Below are 27,593 nucleotides of genomic sequence, written 5' to 3'. Positions count from 1 at the left end.
ACACGCTGATAAATTGTCCTGATATGTATTTTCCCATCTCTGGATGCCTAGATATTGTACCGTGCGAAAAATTAGTTGTCATCACTGGTGTATGGCCCCTGTGATCTTTATCCAGCTGTAATGGTTTGGCTGCCTGAGAGGTGCAATAGAAGTTACTAATCACTGGCCTATTGTCACGGAAGGCAGTGAGCTGCCCCCTGCCTCCCAGTTCTAAAACTAGCTCGTAATGAAGTATATCCCTTCCCTATATACCTCCCACCAGCTCCCCAACCTCTTAGACTTTGGGGTTTCATGATAGACGAAGTTGTCTAGCTGTTCCGGTCTGAGCACGCTCAGGAAAGGGAAGGACATCAACCACCCACCTTCATCTCCATAAATAAAACGACAACGCCGCCTGCCGTTTATAAAGCTTGGAAAAGCTCATTCCTTATGCCTCTTAAGGTAGTAGTTTTGTATCTAGAAGAGGTGGGCAAGCTGAAAGGGAGCCTGGGAACTGCGGTGACTTAACTGTAATGGGAGGAGATTAGGGAAATTTGGGGGAAAGTTATCGCGCCAAATCGTGTTTACGTCATGTCGCGTCGGTCGGTAGTTGGGCGATCCCATTTTGATGTCGACAGGTGGTCAGGTATTGAGGTGACACCAACGAATATCCTATTGGGAAATTTGCCATTATGTACAACGTGTGACAGATTCCAAATGTTTTTATCTAACGGGTTGACCTCAATGGAGACTAAAAATAAGCGCCAGAATTGCGTGGTGTATAGGTTTCTGGTTTAAGCCTGCATATGCCTATATTGGTGTGTTAGAAGCTTATTCAAGAAAATTTTATAACTAACATGTAACATGCCATAAATTAAAATCATGAGCCCGTGCAGATGCTATATTAATCGAGTGAAACAACTAACGGATGCAAAACAGTGAGAAATCAATGAAAGAAGTGGAAAGTTCACTCAGCACAGGTAGTGGGGACTCGGGAGGCGGAGCGTCGTGAAGGGGAGAGGTACGTGGGGCCACCCGCGCGCACATACGTAGACCGCACGGAGTCGAGAGATTCATCATTTCCTTATATACATTAAACCAGTTCACGTCCTCTGCCGTGGGAGAGACAAGACGCTTTTGTATAGAAATGAAAAGTGACAGGTGGTTTCGACCGCTGGTCGTCCCCCGGCTTTGTTTACGACTGAACGTTTGCAAGTCAACCACGTGTCAAGGCTAGGGCGACGACGCAAGCGAATTTGATAATGAAATTTCTGGTAAGTTTTCGTTCACGCCCGATCGTCAGACACCTTGGAGGAGGGCAGAGATGCGGGGAATTGAAGAGGTGACAAGGTGTGAAAACTTGCTTTTGTCACAGGTGAAACTGGACGTGACATATGAAGACTGGACATGCACGTAACAGTGTTTTGGTTAGCGATACACGTAAGAAAGTTGACAAGTAACTTCAAACACGGAGTTCGTTAGATATTGTCGTGCGCAATTTCTTTGTTCATTTACTTATCAATTTATTTTATTTGTGTATTCATTTGTCTTTAGTTAATCAGTCAGTTGTTTGTGTTTCAGTAAACCTATGATTTGACAGAATAAAAGCATAGAAGCACTGTACCTGAAGATATATTTAGCCGTTCGAAATGAATGACACAGCATACTTTATTCTGACAAGAAACCGTGATGCCAGACAATTTCATTCGGACGAAGGGACGGTCATGGGGCTTAGGCGAATAGTCTACACCAGGAAGCATTTAACGGCAGCCAAAGTCGTCACCTTTGCCCAGTGTTCTCGGGCAGCTAGGGCATAGTGGTCGTAATGTGAGCTAGTTTAGTGACCCCCCATTCCAGGTGCACGGGGGTGGGGTGATCAGGGTGTCAAGGTGAGGAGAATGGGATTTACCACATAATTTCAAATTCAAAATATTGAACTTTTTACAAACTTCAATTCTATCGATTCTGCGACCCACACATTCTTGAAAACATAATACTTTTACAAGTCTCTCAGATTGATAGTGAAAATCAACGGTTCACTTTTTTGAATAAGACAAAGTTGTAAATGGCGGGATGTGGGGGGGGGTGAGTAACCGACATTGTGACGCATAGAATGGTACGATTGACAGCATCGCTTTAAATATTTTATACCGGTTGATTAATTGCAACTTGTTTATCTTGTGTTGATTCGAACCTGACTCATACCACGCAGATTCGAGATCGATCCCTTACCGGAACCATGTGACTTCTACTTGTTCTAGCTGTCCGTGCACGATGTAAAAATTTACGCCAGGAGGTTTTATTCACGTTGGGGACGGGAGCTCTTGCTCAATGGTGGATGGGGCGCGTTAAGGCTTTCATCTCCATTAACCCCTTCGCTATGATGGCTCATTTCACAGATTTTGTTCTTGTTGACGTCAGGCGATTTTATTGTTGTTATCCAACGGAAGATAGGACTACATGCTGAGTAACACCACACACAGCATTCAGAGAATTGATGTATTTTCTGTTGTCATCATTCCTCTATAATGTATTTCCAGAATGCGTAAAGTTCTTCATCGTGAAGGCATACTTTATATATTAATTTATTCACTTATCTATAATTTATCTTATGTATGTATCTATTCATTTAATTAGATATTCATTTGCTTATTTATTCGTTTATCCACTTATTTATCTATTTATGATTTATTTTATCTTATTTCTTTATATATATTTTGCCTCCCTCGAAAGACAGGCGACCTTTTGGGGTCCAGGACGGTCGGAACAGGGCTCCCCAGCTGCACAGAATCGCCCTTCTCCCCTCCCTGCCAGAACAAAATCCATCAAGTGTTCCACGGCATCGAAGGGTTGACCAATGCACCACAATGTGAGGAACAACTTTTGTTTGAGAGAGAGAGTGAGAGGAGGGAAGGGAGGGAGAGAAGTGTGAGTGTATGAGAGAGGGAGAGAGGACGAGACTGACATTCCCCACTTATGTGGATCTAGCAGCCGGTCGTGATAGTCGTCTCTCTCCCACATTTCCTTTCTCTCTCTCTCTCTCTCTCTCTCTCTCTCTCTCTCTCTCTCACTCACTCTCTCCATCCATCTATCTATCTATCTCTCATATCTCTCACGCACGCACCATACCTGGGACACCCACACCACCACAGCCCCCCCCCCCCCCACACACACACACCATCAAACTCATGGCCACAGATACAGCACCCACAAAGTCCGGCCAGGGAAACACCCACACCCGATTCATCCCACGCCTCACTCTCCTGCGCCACCACGATCACCCACCACCACAACTACCACTAACCACTTACCACTGCCCTTTCATGGCGGAGGTGTCCTGCTGTGTCAGGAAACTGGGACGCTCTGTTAACAAATGGGATTAAACGAACCGGTCGCAGATTAATGGAGATCGGGTCGATCACTTCTGCAGCCGTCAGTGTCATGAACGCTTACGAACTCTTCTGCCGTCGTGCGTACGACCTCCTTCCCTACTGAACCAGATCGCGTGGCATAAGTCTGAATAAAATATCTTAAGTGCAAGACGATCCTCACGTCTGGAGTCTCCCATCCGGCCACACTGGCAGCGGAATGGAATCGTCTGACGTTTGAGAGAATGGACTGAAGTGAAACTCGGAGACAAATGAATCGATAGGATAGGAGTCCCACGATGTTCGGAGATAGAACCGATTTTTATTTGCTGTATTTGTACTTTTATTTATCTTCTTTGGACCAGAGGAGTGGCGAGTGGGGTAATACGCTGATTGATATATGTAATACACACACACACACACACACACACACACACACACACACACACACACACACACACATATATATATATATATATATATATATATATATATATATATATATATATACAGTGAGGGGATGGATGAGGGAATAGGGAGTCAATAAGCCTCCCCTTCCTTCACGCGCCATCCAAGCCACCCACAGCTCTCATGAAAACTTTTGTGAGTTTCTGCCTGGCTGTCCTTTCGGTTTTGTCCTCAGCTGGGTCTGCAGTTGGTGCTCGCCGGGGGATGCAGTGGGCCTGCCCGGGCCTCTGTCTGTCTCTCGCCAGCCTCACGTTTTGACCGAAACCACGCAACCGCACAGTTCAGAAGTTATTGATGGCAAACTCTACAGTTCCTGCCCGGTTCCCCCCCCCCCTCCCTCTTCAACACGGTGATGTCAGGGGATATTATTCAGCTGAAGGAGGCAAACAGGAGCAAATGGCTTCCCGATTGATGTAGAGACCAGTTTTGTAAAAAACAATTCCCCATCAACTGAATAAAGTCAAGCGACAGTAACAAGAGGCTTGTAGTGTTGGAGACACCTTCCCATCCCCCCACTCAGCCTCACCCTTCATTCCCCGTCATGCATGCGCGCGCGCGCGTACACACACACACACACACACGTCCCGTGCACGCTGAGGTTATGTTTATGCTCTTGTCTCTTTGTGAAAATTTTATGAACTGATTTTCATGAATGTTTGAGTGATGGAGTATGACCCAGCTACTGTAACTCACCGTTAGATTTAGTTGACAATCAGGACAGAAGCGCTTGTTATTGCTTCAGAACCCTCTCCGGATGACTTAACCCGATCGAAGTCCCACCCAACCATGTAACGTCATGGCGTCACGTGACCCATGTGACGTCATCGATGTAACACATGATCCATGGGAAACCTGATGTGGCTCAGACCGAATCGCCAGTGATATCGACGAACCTGGTGAAGGGTTTGTTTGATCTGAGGGAGGAACTTGAAGGGTTTGGTCGAACTGACGACAACGTTGCCTTGGGGTTTTACGCTCGCCGACTGCTTCTCGTTCGTATTTAAGCAGTTGTAATTTTTCTTCTTTATGAATCTAGTATAGTTAGACTTTTTCAAGTGTAGTTAAATTGCGTCTACCATGCTCGCTAACCTTAAACTAACTTAACCTAACCTCTGTAGCAACAGTCCTTGAGTACTGGCCACACCGTTGACTGACGTTGATGTGGAAGGTGGGGAGGGGATGTGGAGGAGGGCACCGCGCCTCGAGCGCCTGTCTTTTTAACCGACCTGATTAATTATTCAGTTCTCCTTTTGGCGCTGTTTTCAGTCAATATGCCCGCGTCACGCATCATGCCAAGTGATGTAAATGGTTCCTTTGTTTGTAGTAGCAAGATTGTTTTATAGGGCAATGCCCATAATTGTTTAATTTATTTTTATTACTTCATTATGTTCACGGTATTACTGTGGTGATAGGGTACACGTCGCCATCTACTCGTCCTAATTCAAATTTCTCATGTCAGAAATAGACAGTTTCGGTTATAAAAGGACGATCGAAGCTATCGTTGTTACTCAGTATTGTCCAATTTTCTCCTCTTTGGACTTAGATTTACGGCTTGGCCATGCTAGGAATGCCTTTTGTTTCATTCCTCAGATACCTTTTTATCGCCAAGTATGGGAGGAACACGGAACAAATAAGTCAATAGCAATAATGTCGAATGTATAGGATTTCACGCGCGGCAACGTCATTGCAAAATCCCGTGCAATCCGTGTTTACATCGGACCAGTGGAATTGTATTTCGATTTTGTATCTTTGTGTTTCTGTATATCTGTATCTTTGACTGACATGGTTGTTTAATAAATTTCATTCTTGCTACCATCAGGCGGTTTTGATGAGGTGAAGGATATCCGGCAGGTAGAAGGTTAAAAGAGTTGAAGAGATTCAGGTAGGGGTAGTGATGGCGGCGGGCTATGGATTGATTTGATTCCAATACTATTTGCGTCGCGTGACGAGAATGAGTGTTAACAACGCACCTTTAGTGACGACAAATAAAACACCGACCTATTTTATAGTCTGTTGGTTTAAATGCGTGCTTCGAACCGTAATTGATATGAGTATTGCAGGTCGTAATATCAGCTTTGTTGTCGCCATATTTGAGTGACGATGTTCATGGTTGGCGTGCATGTTATGCAGTGATGTAAGAATAAATCAGTCACCACTTAATAATAATCGTGTGGCATTAGCCAGAATAAAACAACACTTAACTTTCGTCATAGAAAGCTAGTGAATCAGTTTAATCAAATGATATGGACACAGTACTTTATATATATTATATATATATATATATATATACTGTACACATATATTCCCGGCCAAAGCCAGATTGTAATGATGGTGGGGAGGGGGGCGACAGCACAGAGCGGGTCAGTAAACGAAAGCAGTGGTGACAACTCATATTTGATTAACCCATGCATCAATTAATTAATTAATGGATGCGACGCTTACATCGTAATAGAGTATGCTAAAACGTGCCGCGCGCGCGCAAATACACACGTATATATAGATGGAAATGAAAAAAGAGGACAAGAGAGAAAGGAAATATAGAAATGAGAGAAGGGGAGAAAAAGGAGGAAGAAGAAAAGGGAGGAGAGGAATGAAAAAGGAAGAGGAAAAGAGTAAGAAAGAAAAATAGAAAGAAATATAAGAATACGAGAAAGGGAGAAAAATGAGGATGAAGAAGGAGAGGAAGAGAAGGAAAGAGGAATGAGAAGGGAAGAGGAAAAGAAAGGATAAAGAGAGGGAAGAGGGAAAATCAGAGAGGAAGAATGTGTAATTAAGGCGCCTAGCAAGCACGACCTTGAAAATGGCGGTGGCCTTCAACCTTTCAACAAGGCGACGTACCCTATTCACTTCATTCTGGCCAGCATCAGACTATTTCATGCAGCTTAGGGTCGGGCCAAGCCTAAAGGTGGGGTCTCGACCGGGAGCGAGCTCTCCTCAGACCAAAGTCCTCCCTTTAGCTGTTTGACATCGCCCGTGTCTCCAGTCAGGGCAGAATGTGTATAAAGTACGCCACAGGATTGAAGATTCCCCCGGAATTGAACGAAAATAGATGACGGCCCATCTGGCTGAGTAAATTCTTGGCTTCTCCCGATGTGGCAGGTTCGGCTTCGATTCCGCCCCGCAGTAATGAGGGCACAGGTTCGGTTGCCTCTACTCCCAGTGACTGGCTAACCGGCACTGATCCATTTCCCTTGGATTCCCCAGCACTTAGGGTTAAGGTGATTGTGTCGGTAGTCATTAATCTCGTTATGGTTTTAAACTAGTTAATTCCTTTAAAATGGTAATGTACTTCTTAGATTTGTAATCAAGTTGATAGGTTAATTACCTAACTCAATTGAAAAGGGAATTCTTGGTAAGTTTGCCTGTCATTACATAAAAAAATAATGATTTTTTTTCTTTATGTTAGAATTTTCATTTGTGTTTGAAATCGCCTCGTACGCATCGCAGGTGACGATTGATTAAAATAGGCTCGAGTTTGTGTTTTTGCACACTTGTCGACTCACCGCCCACGAAGTCTCGAGATCAAAGGCGATATGACGTCACGGACGTAGTCGAGTGGCATTTCTGTGGGAACAAAAGTCGCGCGCGTTGATGCTATTTTTGGGCGGGAACAGAGGGGGAAATAGACAAAATTCACTGCTCTGGATATTTTAAGAACGGCTATTGGTAATGGTTTCTGGCGGTTTTCCTTGGTTATTTCTATGAGGAGCACCAAGCGGTTGCCATTATGGTAAGGCTATCTACCTCTACTTAAATACTGACTAGTTGATAGATTATTTAAATCGGACATACTCTCATGTGTGTATGGCAGTGTTGTTTCTGAAAAAAATATTTAATGAATACAAAAATCAGTCTCAAAATTACTCTATGTATACATGTATATATCCATCTTATAAACCACATTAACTTCTTTCCATTTAAATTCCTGCCAACATGATCGAGTCTAACAGGAATATGCAGCTCGATGGAAACATATTGGGAAACAGCCGTTATCAGGCAGGGCATTCGAACCCAGTCGATATGTAACAAACGGACAGTGACTTAACCAACTCACCCACCAAGAGAGATATAAGATAAACTCAGTTTCTTATGTATGTATGCTCGAGTTACATATTTATACACGAACTTTAGTTCATCTCTGCCATGATTAGCCATTTGTAGTGTACACACGCACACACACACACACACACACACACACACACACACACACACACACACACACACATATATATATATATATATATATATATATATATATATTTGCACATGCCCAAGAGTACGACAGATGGGTAGTATAATTCCATCATGGCAACAGTTCTCGGAAGTGCAGACGGACGGTCGAGGGGCGGGAGAGATAGTTTATTGAAGTTTGCCACGTTGCTGTACACTGTACACAGACCCCCTTGGTAAGGAACCTTCGGGGGAGATCCTGGGAGAGGCGGGGAGAGGGCCGAAGGTGTGCGCCCTTGTGCCACACAGGTAGAGTTCACCAAAACACAGACGCGGCCCAGAAGGTGAAAAACACAAGACTAGTGGAGGGGTAGACTGTGCATGTAGTAGGAATGTGCTGATCTGAGCGTGTGTGTGTGTGTGTGTGTGTATTTATCTAGTTCAGGGGTGGGGAACCTTTTTGTGCATGAAGGCCACCTTACAATTCATCGTCCCACATACTGTAGAGGCCGCACTGAACAAATTATTATTATTATTTTTTTTCAATTATTTTATCCCTTTTTAGGGGACGGTGCAAGTTTTCCACCCCCTCCCTAAAAATTCAGTTTAAAAATGTTTTTTTTTATTTTAAAAATATACATATGTATAAAATTTATAAATGATTTTTACCCATTTTTTAAATTTCGAAGTGGGTGCAGAAGTTACATTTGACTTTTTTTGTTTTTAATTATACCTTTTTTATGAATTTAAATTCAAAGCAATTTAGAAATGCAAAAAATGCTTATAGATATTTAATGAGACAATAAATACTAAGTAAAATAAATGCATAAAATGTAATTATGAAATGAAGATTCAAAATCTTAAAAAAACAAAAGCTGGTCATGTTTTAAGATGCAGAAATAAAAATTGCAAAAATTATTTAACATCCCCATTTTACACTTTAATAAAGGGTTTTAAAATTCCAATTAATATTCAACTAAGATTAATTTATTGCTCTATTTTAAACGACACGGTAGAAAGAACGGGAAGGGAAACAATGCTTTCAAAGAAAACAATTATTATGTGTAATAAGAAGTTGAGAGAATTTTTTTTTAATTGTAATATACAAGATAATGAAAAACTTGGAAGCGGAATTTCCAAAGTTCAAGTTGACGAAACATGTTTTATGAAATCAGAATTAATTACTTATCCAAATTATAAATCCAAATAAAAAACTTATTTGGCTTATTGGAGCATATGATGAACGCACAAGAAACGTAAAAATTCAAATATTAAAAAATAAGAAAGCATCTACATTTATGCATTTAAAAAATATATACACAGAAAATGGCAACAATGACTTCACAGAGAGGAGGTGGACGAGACAGGAACTCTTCGTGAATTTTACGTGAAGTCACTCACTCCCACTAGGGTGGCGTAGCTGACAAGGAAATATTGCCTTTACATGTTGCATGCTTTAAGTTAAAATTCATTGGGTTCAGAGAAAAATCGTTCCAATTTCTGGGAGTGACATCACTGAACACGGTTAACTTTGCTTTCGTCTATGTGTGTGGTGTATATTATAAGTTTCAGGTGTATAATGATTTCAGACTTAAAAAATATTCAAGGTCTTTAAAAAAAATAATACTGTATGTATATCAAAGGCCGCAGAAGGCCGCACTTGATGGCCCGGAAGGCCGCTGGTTCCCCACCTCTGACCTAGTTGTATTTTACGGGACGAGAGCTATGCTCATAGTGACCGTTTTCGTATCTCTCCGCATCCAGCTTATTCTTAAAATCGTGTATAGTTTTGGCATTCACTGTTTCTCCGTTTAGTTTGTTCCAGACATCAATCACTCTATGTGGGAAGCTATTATTTTTCAGGTCTCTACTGTGTGTGTGTGTGTGTGTGTGTGTGTGTGTGTGTGGTGTGTGTGTGTGTGTGTGCGTGCGCGCGTGCGTTCACTAGAACAGATGTATCGACTATATGAAAAAACAGTTCAAGTGTTATGACGCTATGAAGAAATACCTCGCGTTGGTGTGAGAAAAAATGCACCAGAGCGATGTAAAAACAACCCCTTTTATGGTCATAACAAGTGTTAAATATTGGACCAATTGACCTTATATATGCTGCTAAGCTTCTGTCTATTTTAAGGTAGATAGCATTGGGTGTGCACGTACGCACACAAGTAATGGAAGACATGGTAGAGACAAAGAAAACAACGACGAAAAGACATAAAATGGGAGATGAATTAATAGCAAAGGAGGAATAGAATTTAGGGATTTTAATCAGAGATGATCTTTCGTCGGAAAGTCGCATAAACAGAATAACAGCCTGTTGCTGATAGATGCAAGAGTTGCGTTTCGTTACACGGATGAGGATATGAAAAAACGAGTCTGATTCATCCCAACGGTGGTGTGGTCACCCCACGCAAAGAAAAAAAAAAAAAAAAAAAAAAAAAAAAAAAAAAAAAAAAAAAAAAAAAAAAAAAAAAAAAAAAAAAACAGAGAAAATATAAAAATTGCCAAGATGATCCCGAGCATGAATTATTAGACATATGATGACAGACTGAAATAATGTGACTTCCTACATAGGAGGAGCGAAGAGAGAGGTGGTGTCATGATAAATCAGAAAAAGGACAGAGGGGGTCTGCTGCTACAGAATGGAAGATGAACAAGATATTGTAAGAAATATGAAAAAGCAAAATAGTTTAAGATATATTAGGAAGTACAACTTTCCACATAAGTGAGTGGATTTGTGGAATAAATTGGATGAAACTATAATTCAGAACAACAACATAAATGAATTTAAGGCAAAGTTTGATGAATGGAGATATAGAGACAGGACTCCTTGAACACAGCTCCGAGTTGTATACTAAAGCTAAGTACACAATCGTGTCTGGCTAGATTACTTGTTAGTGCCGCGGTCAGCAACGCTGAGAAACTGAGTTTGCGTCCTTTCAAGTTGTGAACACAAAGGTACTGAAAACCATTGATCCCTTACATCAACAGGGGAATAGGTGTGTAAGGTCACGGCATTTCCCGTAAACTGAACTGTATGAGCTCTAAGCTATCACACGGGAGTGTAATAGCTGTCGATCATAAATCCAGTACGTGGTCCAAGACTGTGGCAAGGCAACACACACACACACACAAAGACACAAATCGTAGACTGCCTGACCTGCCCAAGATTAGAATATGGAGCGATGGTTTGTGGTCTCCGTATACGTTGCTCTGCTCACCCTCCTCTCGTTAGGGCGGATGTCCGCATAAGTAAAGGATGTAAACAAACTTGAGAGGATACAGAGGACAGTGACCAAATGGGTTTCCAACCTTGCCGATAAAACGTACGAGTAAAAAAGAGGTAGTGCGCTAAGAGCGTAGCCCCTTACCTGTAAGGTGTATTACAATAAGTTAAACACACACACGCACACACACACACACACACACACACACACACACACACACACACACACACACACACACACACACACACACACACACCTCTCATGGCGCTGTGGTTAGAGCTCTGGCCTGCCACTACGGAGGTCCGGGTTCGATCCTCGCCCGGGGCTGAAATAATATCAGTATCGCAGCGCTGAGGGGTGTTACTCCAACTCTCGTGGGCGGGGAGTTGGGGTGTGTGTGTGTGCAAGGTCATAGCATTACCCATAGATCGGACCTACGAGCTCTGAGCTCTCTTCCAGGAGGGAAATAGCTGTCGATCACGAGTCCAACACGTGATCCAAAGACCAAGTGAATACACACACACACACACACACACACACATATATATATACATACATATATATATATACATATATATATATATATACATATATATATATATATATATATATATACAGGGAAACATACATGTATATATACTGTACACACAGTACATCCACCCATACATACATACATGTACCAAAGACCCTTTCCCCATTATAAGTAGGTTCCCCGAATCCAACCCCACGCCCACTTCATGTATATTTAAAGCCTCTTAAACGCCCCTCCCGCCTCAACACGTCGTGGATGAAGGGTCATCCCGCCACACCGCCCAGGTCAAGGGCAGCGCAGCAATGTGCTGCCTTTCCAGATCAAGGTCCGACGGTCGCAGCTGGTTTAACCCCGCTGCTTTCTTATATGGTGACAATACTTTTCATCCAGTATAAGTATACACACACACACATATGTATATATGTATGTGTATATATACATATATATATATATATATATATATATATATATATATATATATATATATATATATATCAACAAAGATATGTCGTAGCACATTTGTAAAATAATACTGATGACCCACTTTCGGAGAAGAATAAGCGAAGATGTAGAGATCTGTATATTTCGATCACTTACTGTGATCCTCTTCAGCAGATATGAGTTACAAAGTACAGAACAATGTGTATTTATAGTGAAACAGTGAGGTAGCAAGAGGGGACGGGGCTCAGGTCAACACGCCCGAGCATGCGTGCCGGGCGTGTTGACCTGAGCTCCGTCCCCTCTTGCTACCTCACTGTTTCACTATAAATACACATTGTTCTGTACTTTGTAACTCATATCTGCTGAAGAGGATCACAGTAAGTGATCGAAATATACAGATCTCTACATCTTCGCTTATTCTTCTCCGAAAGTGGGTCATCAGTATTATATATATATATATATATATATATATATATATAAATATACGAGTATATATATATGTATATATATATATATATATCTATATATATATATGAATATATATATATATATACATAAAGTCAGCTGCGCTGATAGCTTTGGCTATTTTGATATTCAATATCTCTAGTTTCAAAAATAATTCCTTATTCTCAACGTTCAAGGTTTGAACACAGTCATGACTTCAATATCATGTGAAAGGGTATAGTGATAGGCGATGATGGATGCCAATGATTGTAATAAATCTTTGTAACAGTACAATAAAAATGTTGACACAAACACCGAAAACTCAAGTTTTTTCGCCACTCTCAGAGGCTTCTTATGGGTGAGAAGAGCTATGACTATCTATATTGAAGGCGAAGATCTAGCGAAGAATAATGTCTGCGGGTTGACCTGAGGTTAATGGGAGACGTAGAATAGGTCAATGGGAGTCTTTGGGTGAGATCACTGGGAGAAGTAGGAGAGGGCAGCAGGAGTTCTTGGGTGAGGCCATCGGAATAAGTAGAAAAGGTCAACGGGAGTTCTTGGGTGAGGTCATCGGAATAAGTAGGAGAGGTCAATGGGAGTCCTTGGGTAAGGTTACTGAGGAAAGTGGGAGAGGTCAATTTGAATCCCTGGAGGAGGTCACTAGGGGAAGTCGTCAGTCTCAGCATGGGGTCAGTGGTAGGAACTCTGGCTTGACTTCTGGTCCAATATCCTATGGGCTGGCCTTGTTGGTGGAGGGCATTGAACTCTGGTGGTCGTTGTGGCGCAAGGTGCTCCTGGGAGCTCTGCCGGGCGCTATGTTCCAATGACCTCACCCAAAGACTCCCGATGACCTATCCTACATCTCCAAATAACATCACTTTATAAACAGTACAGGCCAGCTCGCAGACATTATTTTCTTCACCAGATCTTCGCCTACAGCAGCCCTTCAAGATAGATAGTCATAGTTCTTCTCACCCTGAAGAAGCCTCTGGGAGAGACGAAAAAAAAAAAGTTTTCGGTGTTTGTGTCAAGAGTTTTATAGTACTATTACATAGATTTATCATGATCGTTGGCATCAATCAGCGCCTATCAATATACCCTTTCACATGATATTGGAATCATGAATGATTATGTTCAAACTCGGAATGATGAAAATAAAAAGATATTCTTGAAACTAAAGATACAGTATTTTATATCAAAATAGCCAAAGCTATTATCGCAGTTCACTTCAATCAAAATTGTTTACGCGAGAATCTGTGCCCAGGAAAAAAAAAAAAAAAAAAAAAAAATATATATATATAATACAAATAAATATATATATATATGTATATATATATATATATATATATATGTAAACATAATATAAAGTAATATATATATATAATATATATATTATATATGTATATATATATATATATATATATATATATATATATATATATATACATATACATATACAAAGGATTACAAAGGCGGAGCATGCCGACAGGAGACCTTTTGGTCCATAACTAGGTCGGATGCGAAAAAATATAATAATGATAAATAAATAAATAGATAAAAATTATAATAATAAATAAAATGAATAAATGTGTAGTTATAGTTAAATAATAAACAAAAAGGTAAATAGTAAATAATAATAAATTGACAGATAACTAATAATAAATGAAAAACAAGCAAATAATAATAAGCAAACAGACAAGTAATAACAAACAAATAATATAAAATAAATGGCAGGTATTACAGCATCTTGCTTAGGTGTTTATTTTAACGAATCTTGAAGCTTCGAACTGAATTACATTGCACTGCCTCTGCAGGGATGTTATTCAATTTATTAACTACACGGTTGGCGAAGTTTTTTCTACCCACTTCCAAATTAAATCTATTTCTTGACAGTTTGAGACCATTATTTCTTGTCGGATTCTCATTCAGTTTGAATTTTTTTTTCACTTCTGATGTTGTCAGTTTTAGTCGATTTTCGTGTGATTTATTTTTGATATTTGGAATCGGTTTTGTGGCTCGCCTTTGTACTTCTTTCCAATTAGTCATTGTCTTTAATGAGATTCGTGACTATACGGAAACAGCATATTCCAAATGTGGACGAACTAACGATTTATATAGCTTGCTAATGAGAGATGAACTTTTGAAGTCAAAAGATCGCACAATCAGTCCTAGAATCTTATTTGCTTTCTCAGAGGCTGAAATAGACTGCTTAGAGGATTGAGATCGTTACTGATAATTACGCCGAGATCCTTTTCACTATCCAATTTTGTTAACGAATTTCCAAATAACTTGTAATCGTACCTACTATTATCTTTACCTATGTGCATAACCTTGCATCTACTTGTGTTAAATTTCATTAGCCACTTTTCAAACCATTGCTGTCTTTTATCTAAATCTTCTTGAATATCTAATTGATTTAAGTGATCATTTACCAATCCGCACACTTTTGTACCATCAGCAAATTTGGAGACAATAGATTTCAGTTCGTGGTCTATATCATTTATACATACTATGAATAGAAGTGGCCCAAGAACGGAACCCTGAGGAACTCCACTCGTAACATTTTTCCAACTGGAAGTTTTGCCATTTAAAACAACACTCTGTTTTCAATCGTTCAACCAATTACCATTCCAACTTAGTAGGCTACCACTTATTCCGTGTATCAAAAGCTTTTGCAAAGTCTAGATATATTAAATCTATATTGTTTCTTTGTCATAACTCGAGACGACTGTGTTGCACAATTCGAGTAAGTTATTAACGCAAGAACGTCTCCGTCTAAATCCATGCTGGGTATCATTTATCAACAGTTACTTTCTAAATGACGTTCGCATCTCTGATAATAGTTTCCATCATTTTCCCTATGACTGAAGTCAAGCTTGTAGGCCTGTAGTTATTTGGACATCTCCGGATATGATGGATTTCTTGAAAATAATTTCTAATAGAGCAACAGTCTCATTTTTCATTTCCTTTAAGATTGTTGGATGCCAACCGTCAGGCCCTGGTGTTTTATTAATTTTGAGTTTCTCTATACACATTAATTTTTTTCTTTTATTATATTTACCGTAGTAAGCTCAAACACACACACACACACACACACACACACACACACACACACACACATATATATATATATATATATATATACATATACACACATATGTGTATATATACATACATACATACATATTGTATATATATATATATATATATAATATACACATATACACACATGTGTATATATATATATGTATATATATATATATATATATATATATATATATATATATATATATATATGTGTGTGTGTGTGTGTGTGTGTGTGTGTATACAGTGTTTAGATTTTTTTCTTTATCTTCTCTTTTTGGGTCGCCTGCCGCCATCCGGGGGCAAAAATTGACGTCGAAATACGTGGAACGCCTTCGTGAGTCTTGTTGCACTTAAAAACGTTTGTCCTGGCTAATACCAGACGACTTTATCCAGTTGTCAGGAACCTCTTCTCCCTGAAGGCCCACTTCTGTCCTTCGTCAATCTAGAACTACCCTAAGCACGTCTAACACGAGCCAGAACAAAACATGTAAAGTTTGCCATTTGGTGTTCAAGGTGCGTAAGGATGTTACCAAGCCCCTCGATTCTGAGGTGGGGCACATGTAGCTGAATAAGTTAGCCTGACGGCAACCAGAATGAAATGTATAAATGCTATTCAGGGGTAGATGTTACAAAAGTGTACTCGTATGGGTGTGTGTGTGTGTGTGTGTGTGTGTGTATATATTTATATGTATATATATATATATATATATATACATATATATATATATATATAGATATATATATATATATATATATATATATATATAATTTATTATTTTATTCCCGCCAGTGGCAGCGGAATTTTGACGAAGCCAAACATAACCAAACCTTCAGTGTTTATGCATTGGGCGCCTTCCCTACTCAAGCTAAAAATAGTGTTGCGCCACCCCCACCCCCTTCCCCCTTCCCCATCCCTACCTCCTACTCCACCTTCTCCTTTTCCCGCCACACCTCCCTTCGTTCCCTCCTCCCTTTTCCTCCACCTTTTCCTTTCCCTCCTACAACATCAATCTCCCCTTTCCTTGTCCATCCCACTTGCCCTACTCCACCTTCCCCTCCCTCGCTTTCTCCCACCCTCCGCTCCCCCTTTCCCCATCATCCCCCCCCCCCTAGTTTGCTATCCTTTCAGCTCTGTTTTTTTTTTCCATAACTTGCCTTAAATGACCTAGCATGTCGGGCAAAGGTGACGACCTCAGTCTCATCACTAAACGCCTCGTGTCGTGAGCTCCTCAACTTTTTCTCCCCCCCCCACCCCATCGCCTCTCTTTTCCTCCTCAATTTTAATTCTTTCAACTGTGCATTTGTTCGTGATCCGTCAGCCAATTTCATTCAGCCGACGGAAGCCTTCTCCCTAAAGGTTTTGTGATATTCATTACATTTCCATATATAGGTGTTCCCGTCTTATTGTATTTTTTTTTATATCTATTTATTCATTCATTCATTATTTACTTATGTATTTATTTATTGATGTATTCATTTGTTTATTCATTAGTTATCTATTTATTTACTTATTTATTTTCTCATTTGTCTACTTGTTTATACATATACATTTACTTAGACTGTATATTCTTTTAACCATTTGTTTATTAATTGATTTTTCTATTCATTTGTTAATTTACCTATTTATTTATATATTTTTTGTCAAGACGATTATTATATATCGAAGCAGCAGCAAAGAAAGGTGGATTGGCATCGTGACGAAGCATTGTGGGTCAGTCACGTGACGGCACCATCAGCCTCACATTGTCAATAATATTGTTTGTATTCAAATAGTCAATATGTAATGATGACCCATTCAAGGAATCCCTATTTAGCTGAATAAAATCGTCTTGTGTTAGCCAGAATAAGGTCAATAAGGAGGGCAAAATCACCCTAAAATGGAGTGAAGCGATGCCTGCAGTCCCCCCCTCCTCCCTCCCTTCCTTCCTCCCCCGGTTGAAAAAAAATCACTCGGCGGGAAACAGAATTAATCATCTTTGAGGCACAACACTATTATCAACGAATTAATTTAAATTACTTTAGTCTTTCTGTGTCCCGGATTCCCCATCAGCTGAATAAAATCGTCTGGTGGCAGTCTGCCCTCACAGCTGCACGAAATCGCCTGACCTTCACCAGAAGAAAAAGAACCAAGGCCGTCGACATCTTGAAAGGAGGTAAATTGTGGCAATTATCTCAGATCATTGCTGATCGATAGATTTAAATAAGTTGCCTGGGCAGTGTGGCCTTGGAGATCGGCTTTGTTATCAAGATTGTGGGTCTTAAGATAAATCACTTAAGACATGTGTGTGCGTATATGCCCGTGTGTGTGTGTGTGTGTGTGTGTGTGTGTGTGTGTGTGTGTGTATGCGTGCCTGTATGCGTGTGTGCCAGCATGCATGTATATATACGGGCGTCTGTATTTATCAGATCTTAGTATACAAAAAAAGGAGTTACGCTTGTGGGGGGTCCTGAACTTCATCCTGAATTATCATAACTCGTTTTGGAAGTCATGTTTGCTTCCAGCTTATCCTATGTAATATCTTAGGCTGTTCCAGGTGTTTACGCATCTGCATGAAAAGCTATAATTCTTCACATATCTAAGTCACTCACTCTCCGATTATCATACCTCGTGTGATTAACTAGATATTTACCAAGATGAGTTTACATAAATCAATATCGTTCATAACATCTACCTCTTCTCGTTAGTAGAAATAAAAGAATGTTTTGTATTTTCATCTTTCTCAACTAACCACTGGTATACTTGGTAACTTTGCACTCTCCTAGGTTCAGGTTCGAATCCCGCACTTTTCTCTTCGATTTCCAGATTGTAGTAACGGGTGTTACCTCACACCCGACAGCCCCTGAAGCTCACAACAGGACAAAGGTGACGGCTTCGGCCGCAGCACCATCCCTAGAGACAGGGACAAATGACAGTTACCTGCTTGTGATGACCCTGCAAGATGGACAGCAGAGAGAATCGTCTCCCTCCTGGCATTTATTTGAAAAAATATATATATATATCCCATCTGTCTGAAGGTGGAGCCCCAACGGGCTGGCACACGGTCTCCGGAATGAGGCCAAGATCTCTCTCATTCACCTTCAACTGAATTTCTTCCAGTTTTTCAGTTGTGGAGAGCTGACTACTGGCGACTGATCCGCCCCCTCATCTCCTGCTCCTTTCAGCCGATGATATAGAAACAGTCCAATATTTCTCCCCCATGAGAAATCTATGGGAGGGTCTTGGACCGTTGCCAGCTGTTGTGGAGCTGCGGGTTTCCAGTCAAAGTTGAGGAAATAGGCAAGCGGAGGCTGGGTACTATTAACTACCATATGCGCACATGCATTTGTGCTTGTGTATTCACTTAGTCTTTGGATCACGTGTTGGACTCGTGATCGACAGCTATTTCCCTCCTGGAAGAGAGCTCAGAGCTCGTAGGTCCGATCTATGGGTAATGCTATGACCTTGCACACACACACACACCCAACTCCCCGCCCACGAGAGTTGGAGTAACACCCCTCAGCGCTGCGATACTGATATTATTTCAGCCCCGGGCAGGCCAGAGCTCTAACCACAGCGCCATGAGAGGTGTGTGTGTGTGTGTGTGTACGTTCGCATGCTTGTGTAAGAGATTAAGTCAGTCGGCATAGACTCGAGTTAGTGTTAAGCAGTGTTTGGAAGGTCACGTCCGAAACCGAGCGGGTCGCTCTCACGACAGGTAAAACCAACCTAGTTCACCTCGTTCTTGGAAATTAATTCAGGTTCAGTGCCAGGTATGGGCAACAACTCCCCCGTTCACAATCGAGGGACGGTTGTGGAACTGCTCCAACAACACGTGTGTGTATTTTACCTAGTTGTATTTTACGGGAAGGGTAGCTATGCTCGTGGTGTCCCGTCTTTGTATCTCATTTTATCTAAACTATTTTTTAAATCATGTATTGTTTTTGCACACACTACTTTCTCATCTAACTTGTTCCAACTGTTTATTACTCTGTGAGGAAAGCTGTTCTTTTTCACATCTCTTCTATAACTGTCTTGATTTTCTTTCCGTGTCCTCTTGTATTTCTATCATCCCATTTTATTAGATCCTCTGTATCAATAATTTCTATGCCTTTCATGATTCTGTAAATATCTATCAAATCTCCTCTCTCTCTTCTTTGCTCTAGTGTCTGTAGCTCAAGTTTTGCTAGTCTCTTCATATGATAGTTTTTAGAGTGTTGGTGCCAATTTTGTAATTGCTCTTTGTATTCTTTCAAGTTTTTTATACATTTTTGTTTGTACTTGGTGACCACATCGTTGCTGCATATTCCAATCTTGGTCTTATCATAGTGATTCATTTCTTCATCCAGGTATGTAAATGGCACTTTGATTGTTCTTATTGAATTATAAGTTTCACCAAAAATCTTATTTATTTGTTTCTCAGGTGACATATTATTCATGACAATGACTCCCAGGTCCTTCTCATTTTCAACTTTTTTTATACTTTCTTCTCCCAATTTATATGATCCTGTTATTCTGTTTTTGCTTTTTCCAAATTCCATTATACTACACTTCTTAGTATTGAACTCCATCTCCCACTTCCTACTCCATTCCCAGACTTTATTTAGATCACTCTGTAGTGATTCACAATCTTCTTCCGTGTTCACTTTTTTTTAATAGTTTTGCATCATCTGCAAAGAAGCTCATATAACTTTCAATTTCTTCATCCATATCATTAATATATATAGCAAACATTATAGGGGCCAAAACTGTTCCTTGTGGAACACCACTTATTACTTCATCCCAATTTGAGTGTTTGTCTCTTATCACTACTCTCATTTTCCTTCCAAAAAGTCTTCCATCCATTTAAGCAGTTTGCCCTGTATTCCTCCTTCGGTTTCTAATTTCTTAAGCAACTTCTTGTGTGGTACTTTGTCAAAAGCTTTTTTTAGGTCTAGAAATGCACAATCAGCCCATCCATCTCTTTCTTGTATTATATCTATTAGCCTTGAATAGAAACATATTAAATTGGTGACGCATGATCGTCCTTGTCTGAATCCAAATTGCCTTGGATTTAGCACGCTGTTTTTTTCTAAATATTTTACCCATCTACTTTTGACAATTCTTTCACAAATTTTTGCTATTGTACTTGTTAGAGAGACTGGTCTATAGTTGGTAGGGTCTTCTTTATTTCCCCCTTTATATATAGGTACTATATTTGCTTTTTTTCCAATCTTTTGGAACTTTTCCTTCTTTCAAGGAACTGTTTATTATGTTATGTATTTTGTCTGCCAGTTCATTCCTGCATTCTTTCAAAATCCAGTTTGCTATTTCATCTGGTCCATGCGATTTTCTGACATCAAGATTACTCAAGTGTTTCATAATTTCATTCTTTGTTACTTCTATTTCTTTCATGGGAGGACTTTCTCTTTCCATTCGATCTCTTCAGGTTGTATGTTCTCCCTTGTAAACACTGATTTAAAATGCTTGTTCATAATTTCCACCATTTCTATTTCCTCTGTGTATTCAACTCCTTGTCTTAATTTCTCCAAATCTTGTTTGTTTTTCAGTTTGTTGTTTACAAATCTATAAAATAATTTTGGTTGATCTTTACATTTTTCTATGACATCTTTTTCATATTTTCTCTTTTCCTCTCTGCCCACTTGTACATATTCATTTCTATAACAAATATATATTTTCCATTTTTCAGGCCTTTTGTATTTTTCCATTTGGTCCAAGCTTTATCTCTTTTGTCTTTTAACTCTCTACAACTTTTGCTGTAACAGCATTTTACATATTCTTTTTCTTGTTTTTGTCTTGGGACATACTTTTCCACTCCTTTTTTGTATTTTTTTGTCAAAATATTCCATTTCTCTTTCACTGTTGTTTCTTCTTTGTATATTTCTTCCCACTTTTCTTTTTGAAAGAATTCTCTTATTTAATCAAAGTTTGTTTTTTCATACATCATTCTTCCTTTTCTATATTGTTCATTTCTTTTCATGTATTTTTCCTCATTTAGTTCCAGTTCAATCAATATGTGGTCACTTTTACTTACTGGTGTTTTATATTCAATCTTTTCCACTATTCTAGGTTCAGATGTGATTTTTAGGTCTAGTCTTGATGGTTCTTCTTCATTTCTATACCTAGTGTTCTCCTGTATCCACTGTGTCATTGTATGGTCAATAATCATCTCGAGTAGAACATTACCCCATGAGTCGTCTCCACCCTTTACTGTCATCTCTTCCCAGCAGACTTCTTTGCAATTACAGTCGCCCATCATAACTATTCTTCCTTCATCTTCCATTATCTTATTTAATGTTATCTTTGTGTCTTCTAACATACTCTTATGTTCACTCTCTTCCCACGAGGCTGTTTTTGGAGGCACATAATTTATCACGAACTTTCTGCTCTTCTTATCTCTGTTTTCCACTTCGATCATAATCATCTCTACTGTATTCTTTCCATATGTGGCACACCTCACGTTTATATCCTTCTTAATCAGGAACATAACTCCACCCCCTTGTTTTGTCTCTCTGTTTCTAATCCAATAATGATATGCATCATTGCCTAGACTGTTGGGTGGTAGTGGACCTTTTAATTTCGTTCCTACAATTCCCATTATGTCCGGTTCTTTTTCCTTCAGATAATCATTCAGCTCATTCAATCCTGTTATTAATCCATCTATATTTGTGTAAGACACTCTCAATTTTCTGCCACTTCCATTGTGTTCTCTGTTTCCCTTTTGTTTTTCTCTAATATGTCGTATTTCCTTATTTCCATATTCACTACTCCCCAACAGAATTTCTCTTTTTCTGACTGTGTTCTGTTCTCGTTTTTTCCTTAGTTTCATGTCTTTTCTTTTTTTCCTCCTCTCTTTCCTCTTTATTCATTTCTCTTTTTATCCATACCTTTTTATATTGTTCACTTGTTGCTAGTTTCCCTGTTTTGGATAAGATATTCTCTGCCATCGTGTGTGACCTGAATTTAATCTTAATTGGTCTGGACTTATCTGTACTATACTTCCCGAGTCTATACATCTCTTCAATTTGTTTCATGATATCAAGTTCATCTTCCTGAACTAATTCTAGTAAACTGCTTACTTTTTCTTTTTCCTCATTCTTGTGGTTCTATTTGGGTTATATTTCTCTTCCATTCCTAATATAATTATACATTTCTTTTTATCTGCTAAGTCTCTTACTATATTCTCCTTCTGTCTCATCACTTTAATAACTGAGTCTTCAGTTTGTTCTTTCATTTGCTGTTTAATTATGTCAGTAAATGCAACTCTACTGTTTTCTTGGATCTTTTTCCAACCCTGTGCTTCCTTTGCTATGACCTCTTTATTGTCTTTATTATTCCTCTTTAATTCCTCATTCTCCTCTTTTACTTCTTTTAACTGCCTTTTTAAATCTTCTATTTCTTTAGTTAAGTTTTTGTTCACCTTCTCAAGTTCTTCCAGTTTTTCAACTCTTTGCGCAATCTTTGCTACGTTACCGAACCTCTTCTCCCAATGTTCGGTCATTTGTTCAAGTTTTTCCTCTAGTCTTGCCAATCGGGGGAGGTTGGTATCCTCCCCCCCCCTCATTAAATCCCTGGAAATTATTTTCTTCACCTTCCGTTGTGCTGCTCTTATCTATATTTCTATTCTTAATGCTTTTACTGATATTTTCGATTTCCCCAGTGTCGTCAGCTGATCTTTTGTTTACATTTTTCCTGCTGTCAGGGGGAGCCCGTTCGTCTCCCTCCTCATTTTCTTCCATTTCCCTCAGTAATCCCTCCCCTTCTCCCCTTTCATTACCTTTTTACTACACCACGAGAATTCCCCTTCCCTACAAATACAATAAGGTACTTCCTCGTAGTTGAGATCCACGAAAAATGCGTTTTTTTCCGGAGTTCCAATCCACGCCGTGAATCCGACGAAAGTGTGTGTGTGTGTGTGCGTGTGCGTGTGTCCTCGCCACCTCCATCTCATTATGGAGTGCGGAACCTCGCTGTCCTCCAATTGCAGGTCGTAATTTAAATTTTGTCTCCATTTTCCGCAAGTTTTGACTCGGTAATCGTTTTTTTTTTTTCCTTGTTGATGGAATACGTGTGGACACTCAAAGGTGTATAGGGTAAGTAGGAAGTTTTGTAATATGCATGCATGTTTGCATACAATCATATTCTTATCTATCCATATGTTTCTGCATACGTACGTACATATATACGCACATGTATGACATATACATATATATATATATATATATATATATATATATATATATATATATATATATATATATATATATATATATATGACGTAAGCGGAGTAGGAAACACAGGAGTCTTAGTCTTGAGTTTATTCCTGACTAAAAACTTGAAAAAGCATACCTGAGAATAAACTCAAGACTAAGACTTCTGTGTGTGTTTCCTACTCCGCTTACGTCAACCTGTTAGAATGTCTCAACATATATATATATATATATATATATATATATATATGTGTGTGTGTGTGTGTGTGTGTGTGTATATATATATATGTATATATTATATATATATATATATATATATATATGTATGTATATGTATATATATATGTATGTTCGTAAAGAGCTGGAGTCCAGGAGCCATGATATCGGAAAAATTTCGAAACACTGGACTCAGAGTAACAGAATTTATTACCGACGTTTCGAACCCTGTCCGAGGTTCGTCCTCAGGGTTATACATAGTAAGCAAAAGGATTCATTTAAATAGTGTACCGATGTTCTCTGGGACAGGTCCCACCGGAGTGTACAAAGTTGAACAAAATCAAAACCCATTCCGAATGACAAAAGGTAATTACAAATTTGTGTAAAGCGTCCCCCAAATGAAAAGAATTGACAAAGACCTCATAACACATGTCATAATAAATGGAACAGCGTCAACAGATGCATCAATCTAAATCCTATTTACAAGGGAGCGAAAGACAGGCAGGACAGAAGGAGCAGTGAGCGGAGGCCAGTGTAGTGATATTATGCCGGGACTGTGATGTTTGGCACACGTGGGCATTTGTAGTAGTCCCATTGTGATGTTACTTTATATAACTTTATCATAATTTTCCTTTTCTTTTATCATTCAGAATTTGTTTTCTTTTGTGTATTGTTTTGTTTCGCTGCTGCTGAGTTGTCATTTTGTTGGGTTTGGCTTCATTTGCTTTTTGTCCCCTCCCCCCCCCCCTTTTTCTTTTTCATTTTTATTTTTATTTTCAGCGGACACTTTTTCACTTTGCAATTTCTTTTTGTCATTCAGTTTTGGTGGCGTTTGTTAGTTTTGATTTGTACTGATGAAGGGAGCGAAGCACAAGCAGGACAGAAAGAACGGAGATTGGCGACCCGTGTGGTGCTTTTGGGTCCGGACCGTGATTTTTGGTATTTTTATTATGTCGGTTTGCCATTTATTTGCCTTTTGTTATTCTTGTGGACACTTTGTAATCAAATTTCTTTGTGTCTTTTAGTCTTGGTTTTTGTTTTTGTTTTATTTTATGGTTTGATTTGTACTGATAAGTACATACAGGACAGTTAGAGCGGTGACAGATGACTCGTGTAGTGCTTTTGTGTCTGGTCTGTGCCATTTGATATTTTCTTTTTGCCCCCTTTTAATTTTATTTCTTATTTTTGGTGGAGCCATTTGATGACACTCTGTACTTACTTTCTTATCAATTTCTGGGTGTCGTTTAGAATTGGTTTTGTATATATATATATGTATGTATGTATGTATTGAGCTAAGATTCTATTTCCACAGGATTTTCGCGATTGGGGGGCAACGGTAAACTTATACTATTTATTATTCTATGTAAAATCTAGTTTCCCAGAGTATTACTTATCAGAAGATTATACATTTTCACAAAACTCTCGTTTGAATTGCATAGCTGGCTTTTAACAACTTTTGTCGTTTATATCTTTCCTGTAAAACTCGTGGGTTATTACAACTGGTTGTTCGAATAATTTTTTAACCTAATGCAAAATTTTTATAACAACATTTAAGAATACAGTTAATTTTGAAAAAGAACTATACACTGGATAATTTTTTTTAGAAGTCTATATTCAGAATTTTTGTATTGTTCTTAATACTTCACAGTTCCATGTGTTCAGCCGCATAACTCAACAACATAATAAGTTGCCACTCCGTCAGGGTTGCCATACGTCCGGATTTTCCCGGACACATCCTGCATTTATGTATCAAAATCTTCGGCCGGGAGGAGTTTTTAAAAATCTCCAAAACTCCGGAATTTTAGCTACTATAAATAATCTGTTATTAAGATTCGTAGTCTGTAATGACGAGAGAGTCTCTCTTCGTATAATTCTTGTTCAGTTTTCGAAAGCTGGAAAATGTTGCGAACTTGGCCTGTTTAGCACTCATAGTTAGCTAAAATGTCCTACCTTTTGTCCTTGCTCTACCACCCCGTCTGGGGTATTGGCTGCATGTTATTGTGGCAAAGTAGCATGCAGTTGATACTTTAGGGTCTATATGGGGCGCCCCTACGGACCAGAGCCACACATCATTTTGTCTGTGATAGGGGAAAACTCTGTTCATAGAGAAATTATGACACTTTTATACTACGACTGTCCCTCCGTTATGCTGTCCCCCAACCCCTTGTTACTGTCCTAAACCATTTCTCTGAATATTAATTTCCTTTTTTCGCCTACTCTGTGGTGGGGGAAGAGAATGCCACCACCAAGTCTTTCCACTTGAGTCGTAAAAGGCGACAAAAAACGGGACGCGGGGGGGGGGGATTAGGAGTCTTGCTACCTGTAGCCCCAAAAGAGGACATTTCTAAAAAAAATATAGTCATAAGAGGTTCTGGGAGTTTTCCAACCAGTACCCTAAGGGTTGGGTCTTTTAATGTGCGTGGATGTGGTACAAATGAGAGTAAAAGGGAAGAGATAGGCAGTATGTTTGTGAGAAGAAAGATGGATGTGCTGGCTTTGAGTGAAAATAAAATGAAAGGGAAGGGCGAGTGTGAGTTTGGGAGTGTAGCTGGGAGGTACTCAGGAGTGAAGAGAGGACGAGGGAGAGAAGGGGTGGCTATACTAGTAAGTGATGAGATAAATAAGCGTGTAGTGGACTGGAAGGAGGTTTCATCAAGGTTGATGTGGATGAAGGTGAAGCTGGGAAAGATGTGGGTTTTTGTAAGTGCGTATGGGCCTGGTAGTGAGAAGAGTGTAGAGGAAAGGGAGGATTTGTTGGTAAATATAAATGAGTGCATAGAGGGATTAGGGAGAAATGTCAATGTAGTTGTATTGGGAGACCTTAATGCTAGGGTAGGAAATGAACCAATAGACGGAGTGATTGGGAAGTATGGAGTTCCAGGTAAAAATCGTAGTGGAGAATTGATGGTGGAGATGTGTCTTGAAAGAGAGTTGATGATAGCAAATACAGTGTTTAGGAAGAAAGTCAAGCATAAGTACACATGGGAGAGGGTGGTGGATGGAAGGGTGGCAGATAGAGCGTTAATGGACTATATAGTGGTGACCAGGAGTATGGTAGGAAGAGTTAAGGAGGTACATGTCCTAAGAGGAGAGAGTGGGGGAATATCAAATCATTTTCTGGTGGAAAGTAAATTGAGAGTGGAGAAAGAGGAAAAGGGCAGAAGGTAGGGAGGTACTTAGAGTGAACTGCTTAAACGAGAAAAAAAAGTGAATGAAACCAATGGAAGAGTTTTCTTTTTCAAGTGGAAAACTGAGTGAAATACCAAATTGGACTGATGCAGAGCCTTGTGTCAAATACTTGATAGATAATAGGGTAGAAATTGATGATGTGGAGTGCTTTGATCAGGTTAGTTACTTGAGGAAGTTTCTAGAAAATTACAAGAATGATGAATAATCCAATGCATTGTCGGCACATAAAAAGTGGACCAGATATTTTGAAAAAATCAAAGAATATTGAATGCCACTCAGAATTGT

General features: G+C 39.4%; 1 protein-coding gene across 6 annotated transcripts in view; it reads left to right on the top strand.

Annotated features, from left to right (window-relative positions):
• LOC143023970 (putative flavin-containing monoamine oxidase A) overlaps positions 1-27,593 on the top strand; it is a 264,982-nt gene that overhangs the window by 169,250 nt on the left and 68,139 nt on the right. The window contains exons 1-2 of one of the 6 annotated variants that reach the window (XM_076182974.1): positions 1,058-1,253; positions 2,713-2,848. The exons of 2 other annotated variants lie outside the window; for them this stretch is intronic. In XM_076182974.1, the coding sequence (XP_076039089.1) occupies positions 2,837-2,848 (12 nt within the window). In that variant the 5' untranslated portion in view covers positions 1,058-1,253; positions 2,713-2,836. Of the gene's footprint in view, positions 1-1,057; positions 1,254-2,712; positions 2,849-19,333; positions 19,412-27,593 lie in introns of those variants that run through there. 3 more of the 6 variants (XM_076182674.1, XM_076182795.1, XM_076182867.1) reach the window with 3 other exon arrangements.

The sequence above is a fragment of the Oratosquilla oratoria genome, chromosome 1 (assembly GCF_046742065.1).
Source record: "Oratosquilla oratoria isolate Oo_2021 chromosome 1, ASM4674206v1, whole genome shotgun sequence".
NCBI lineage: Eukaryota > Metazoa > Arthropoda > Malacostraca > Stomatopoda > Squillidae > Oratosquilla > Oratosquilla oratoria.
The sequence above is the reverse complement of the archived record's forward strand: the minus strand, read 5'-3'. Positions and strand labels throughout refer to the sequence as shown.